Source organism: Azolla caroliniana, unplaced genomic scaffold, assembly GCF_043228905.1.
Source record: "Azolla caroliniana isolate FFs.n. ecotype wild unplaced genomic scaffold, voAzoCaro1.0.p SCAF_1, whole genome shotgun sequence".
NCBI classification, from domain to species: Eukaryota; Viridiplantae; Streptophyta; class Polypodiopsida; order Salviniales; family Salviniaceae; genus Azolla; species Azolla caroliniana.
In genome coordinates, this window is record NW_028230436.1 from 13,912,564 (window position 1) to 13,917,821 (window position 5,258).

At 43.7% G+C, this 5,258-nt stretch overlaps 1 protein-coding gene across 1 annotated transcript; it reads left to right on the forward strand.

Annotated features, from left to right (window-relative positions):
• Window positions 1-2,350: 2,350 nt before the first annotated feature.
• On the forward strand, window positions 2,351-3,843 carry LOC147869060 (polyubiquitin). Its single transcript, XM_087326213.1, has one exon. The coding sequence runs from the start codon at window positions 2,383-2,385 to the stop codon at window positions 3,760-3,762; it is 1,380 nt and encodes a 459-aa protein (XP_087182339.1). The 5' UTR covers window positions 2,351-2,382; the 3' UTR covers window positions 3,763-3,843.
• The last annotated feature ends 1,415 nt before the right edge of the window (window positions 3,844-5,258 follow it).

A 5,258-nucleotide genomic window follows, 5' to 3' on the forward strand; every position in this document is an offset into this window, starting at 1 on the left:
CGGCTCCGTAACCGGGGTCTTCATCATCCGGCTCCGTAACCGGGGTCTTCATCATCCGGATCCGCAGCCGGGTACTCAGCATCCGGCTTCATGCCGGGTACTCTTCATCATATGGTTCCGTAACAGCCTCCGGGCTTGCCGTCATTCATCTCCGAACATCCCATCCGGAGGGACCGAAATCCCAACAGGTAACGTGCTTCCACCCTATTGGAAGTAGAGCATCCGACTGTTTGGTACATTGCCCCTTGATCGGACGTGATTTTCTTCGACCAACAGTATTGGCTGAAGGTCGAGAAAGGAAGGAGGATTCTTCCTTGCAAGGATGGGCGATCTAATTGTATTGAATTGTGGTGCTAAGACACCAAGGCATATCTAGACCATTCCGTTGTCGTCAATGCTGACGTTGATTGATCCAAGGGCATCGCACAACTCCTTGATCTTCAAGGTGTAGCTGGTGACCGACATATCCCTTTGCTAAATAGTGTTCAACTCCTGTCGGAGTTGAAGCTTGCGTGCAGCTGTGTTGGCTGTAAAGTTCTTCTTAAGGTTGCCCCAAGCTTCTTTCGGCGTTTTTGCCTCTCAAATGTAGCCAAGCATGTGATCATGCACGCATGATACTAAGCTGTACAACACGCAACTCCCCACTTGCTCCCAAGCTAGGTATTCGGCATGTGCTAGGTTGGGTTGATTTTCTTGAGCTCCTTCAACATACCTCCAATAGCCTTGACCCACAAGGTATTGGTGCATCTTGTATTCCCAAGATGCAAAGTTTGATCTGTCGAGTTTCTCAGTGGGAAGAGCGCTTCCCATTTGAGTGTTCATTGTGTGGTTTTTCTTCTATCATTGGGCCAATTGTGTTTGATTGTCGATGAGCAACACAACACAGTTGAGCGAATCAGACTACTACACATTCTAATACCATGTAAAGAAATGGAAAGTGTAGGTGATCTTGTGCAGCAGAAGGAACTCTGTGTGTGTGTGTGTCAGAGAGAAAGAAGAAAGAGAGATATATTAACATCTTCTAAGGCCAAATTTGGCCCAACTTAGAGAGACAAAGAACAAGAAGTTGTATTAGCAAAATGCAAAATACATCCAATAGTAACTTGGTTACAAAAGAGTTGGTTTAAATACCAATTAACTTTGGAAACTGCCCTTTCTACTTTTTACAAAACTAGCCTAAACTTAGAGTGTCCATTGTTAGTGTGAAAGCCATTCCATTGGGAAGTTGGGTTTGACTCTCAACAGTCCCACTTAAAGGCATAATTTTCTACAATGGAGTACAATACACTACCATTGGAAAGTGCAAATGTCCACAAGGGTACAAAGTGATCATTATCCTATGCTTAAGAGTTTTTTGAGGTGTACACACCTCTCTAGTGCTAGACATTTCATAAGAAGATCTTTAGGGTTATCATTACACATCGTTTGAAATGATTGCACACCTCAATGTTTGAGCCTCGCCATGAATACCAAAACCTCCCACTAGGCAAGCAACCCATATCACTTCTTTGTATACCTAAGATGCAATGATGCATTTTTGCCAATATTGTGGAAAGGGCCACACGCTCATGTGTTCAAGAATCAAGATCTCCATGAAACTAACTTCTTGCTAATGTGAACATGTAAACAACTAATGGACATGCTATCTTCCATGATGGTAGCTGAATATATGATTGTCATGATCCAACAAAATGAATATTCAAGTCATCTATTCCTTATGAGATATATTCAGTGCCGTGGTCACAACATTAAAACAAACTTATGAATATCTTGTACGAACATTTTGGAGCAAATATCATTTAGCCAACTCTCCTCCGTCTCTTAAGAGAGTTCAATGTGGGAAGCCGTCATCCTTTCGAAATGCTTGACCTGTGGTTGTCAAGTCAACGGGGTCTTATTGGAGAGGGAGAGAGAGAGAGAGAGAGAGATGGTTTTCAGAGGTCGTTGTTTCTTTAAGATACCGCCTCTTGGGAGGTCCTGTGCAAACAACAACATGAGGGAGCCACTCAGCTTTGCAAGGTCACATATTTTTATGGAAATAAAGAAAAGCGTAAGAGGAGAGCAAAAATTATAAATATACAGGAACTCATCCTTATCTTCTTGTAATCGGGGGAACGAATAGGGGAGAGCCACGTGGCCGTTCGTACAGGTGGCCAAACCTCCAACGGAAACGTCTCTCTCTCTCTCTGCGTCCGCGTCTTGGCTATAAATAACAGACGCAGGAGATGCACCGCTTCATCCACTTCTTTCTTTCTTCTCTGTATTTCTCCTTCTCTGTTTTTGTCTTGACTGATTAATTCTGAGTCTGTTCGTGACGACTCGCCTTTCTTAGAGCCCTAGAAATTATTACCTTGCTGTGTCCTTCATCGCCAACGTTCGAACATGCAGATCTTCGTGAAGACCCTGACTGGCAAGACCATCACTCTTGAGGTGGAGAGCTCTGACACCATCGACAACGTGAAGGCCAAGATACAAGACAAGGAAGGCATCCCTCCCGACCAGCAGAGGCTCATCTTCGCCGGTAAGCAACTGGAAGACGGCCGCACCTTGGCCGACTACAATATTCAGAAGGAGTCCACGCTCCATCTGGTTCTCCGTCTGCGTGGTGGGATGCAGATCTTCGTCAAAACCCTAACTGGTAAGACCATCACCCTTGAGGTCGAGAGCTCTGACACCATTGATAATGTGAAGGCCAAGATCCAAGACAAGGAAGGCATCCCTCCCGACCAGCAGCGTCTCATCTTTGCCGGTAAGCAACTGGAGGACGGCCGCACCTTGGCCGACTACAATATTCAGAAGGAGTCCACGCTCCATCTGGTTCTCCGTCTGCGTGGTGGGATGCAGATCTTCGTCAAAACCCTAACTGGTAAGACCATCACCCTCGAGGTCGAGAGTTCCGACACCATTGATAATGTGAAGGCCAAGATTCAAGATAAGGAAGGCATCCCTCCCGACCAGCAACGTCTCATCTTTGCTGGTAAGCAGCTTGAGGACGGCCGCACCTTGGCAGACTACAACATCCAGAAAGAGTCGACACTCCATCTTGTTCTGCGCCTGCGTGGTGGAATGCAGATCTTTGTGAAAACTCTAACTGGTAAGACCATAACCTTGGAAGTGGAAAGCTCGGACACTATTGATAACGTGAAGGCCAAGATTCAAGACAAGGAAGGCATCCCTCCTGACCAGCAGCGCCTTATCTTTGCTGGCAAGCAACTTGAGGATGGCCGCACCTTGGCTGACTACAACATCCAGAAGGAGTCTACTCTGCATCTGGTCCTCCGCCTGCGTGGAGGGATGCAGATATTCGTCAAGACCTTGACTGGTAAGACCATTACTCTGGAGGTTGAGAGCTCTGATACCATTGATAATGTCAAGGCCAAGATCCAGGACAAAGAAGGAATCCCCCCTGATCAACAGCGCCTCATCTTTGCCGGCAAGCAACTTGAGGATGGCCGAACCTTGGCCGACTACAACATTCAGAAGGAGTCCACACTCCATCTTGTTCTCCGCCTGCGGGGAGGGATGCAGATTTTTGTCAAAACTTTAACTGGCAAGACAATAACCCTTGAAGTTGAAAGCTCTGATACCATCGATAATGTGAAGGCTAAGATCCAGGATAAGGAAGGGATCCCTCCTGACCAGCAGCGTCTCATTTTTGCTGGCAAGCAACTTGAGGACGGACGCACCTTGGCTGATTATAACATCCAGAAAGAGTCTACCCTCCACCTCGTCCTCCGCCTCCGTGGAGGTGGTAAATTTTAGAAAAATTGTCTTTCTATACATGCTGCAGTTCTTGTGTTTGCTGGTTTTCCTTCCTAAAAAGCTTTGTGGTATTTTGTCAGTTGTGGTGTTGATTGTCTAGTTCAGTCTGGCTTTGGCTTTGTAGTAATCTTACATGAAAGGAATTGGACTTGGAAGTTGTTAAACCTTGTTTTTTTTAATTTAGTTTCATATTTCTCTAGCCCACCTGTCTTTTTGTGTTATTGTTCTGGTCAATATTTTCAGACCCTCATCTCTAATTTAACCCGCATCTGTATCCACTGGTCATTACGTATTGTTCTAACTGTTAAACGGATTTGATCCTGGTAATAGGGCATTGTGAATCACTTAATTCCTGTTGCATCTTTGCAAGTGATCACAGTAAGTTAAAATCACATATCTCAATAACATGCCAATTTATGAATCACTGCATCGTTGAAAGTGATCATGGTAAATCTTTGTGTACCTTTTGCATGGGTAGAAAATTAGATTGTCATTTAATGCATGTTGCCGTACAACACAGCTCGACCATTACCACACATTGCCAACAGCTGGTATAATTATTTAGAGTTCCATTGTTTATATTCAGTCATCTTCATTGCTGCTTAGTGAATAAGGAAAATCCAGTGTTTGGTTTTTGCAAACAATTTTTGTAAAGAAGTTTAGGGTTTAGGGTGCCAACAGTTGGGATAATTATTTAGAGGTACATGGTTTATATTCAGTCATCTTCATTGCTGCTTAATGAATAAGCAAAATTTGCAAATCCAGTGTTCAGTTTTTGCAAACAATTTCTGTAAAGAAGTTAATGATAGGCATATCAAACCTTCACTATACGCTTGAATTGAAAATTCTTTACGTCCATCCAGATACGATTGAAAATTCTGTGTCTATCCTGTTTTTGTGCCCAAATTCACCTCCATTTTTTCAGGTTTTTGCAGACAATTTCACCTCCTCCATTTTTTCTTCCTACCCTGATTGTGCATCTGCATATCCAAAGTGTCTTGTGACTTGGTGAGTCGTGCCAATGATGTTGGGCAGATCTCCTTTCTCCAAATGATAGGAAGAGCCGACTTCTTGCGGGAAGTATTGGTATTTGTGATACTAGGTATTGTGGGCAATTTATTATTGTTGGGCAAATCACCTTTCTCCAAATGATAGGAAGAGCTGACTTCTTGTTTGAAGTATTGGTATTGGTGATACTAGCTATTGTAGACAATTTATTGTTGGGCAGATCTCCTTTCTCCAAATGATAGGAAGAGCTTGACTTCTTGCTGGAAGTATTGGTATTTGTGATACTAGCGATTGTGGACAATTTATTGTTGTGACCGTTAGTTGAGGCCCTAGAGTATTGCGCAACCACTTCTACCAAATTGATCTCAAAATAATGAGATTACAATAACTGCTCTCCCAATTGTATTTCTGCATTTTCTAGTCTGTATTGTTGGCATGCAACAAGGTGGTCATCAGGCAAGGTTCAGATCAGGTAGGTAACTTCACTT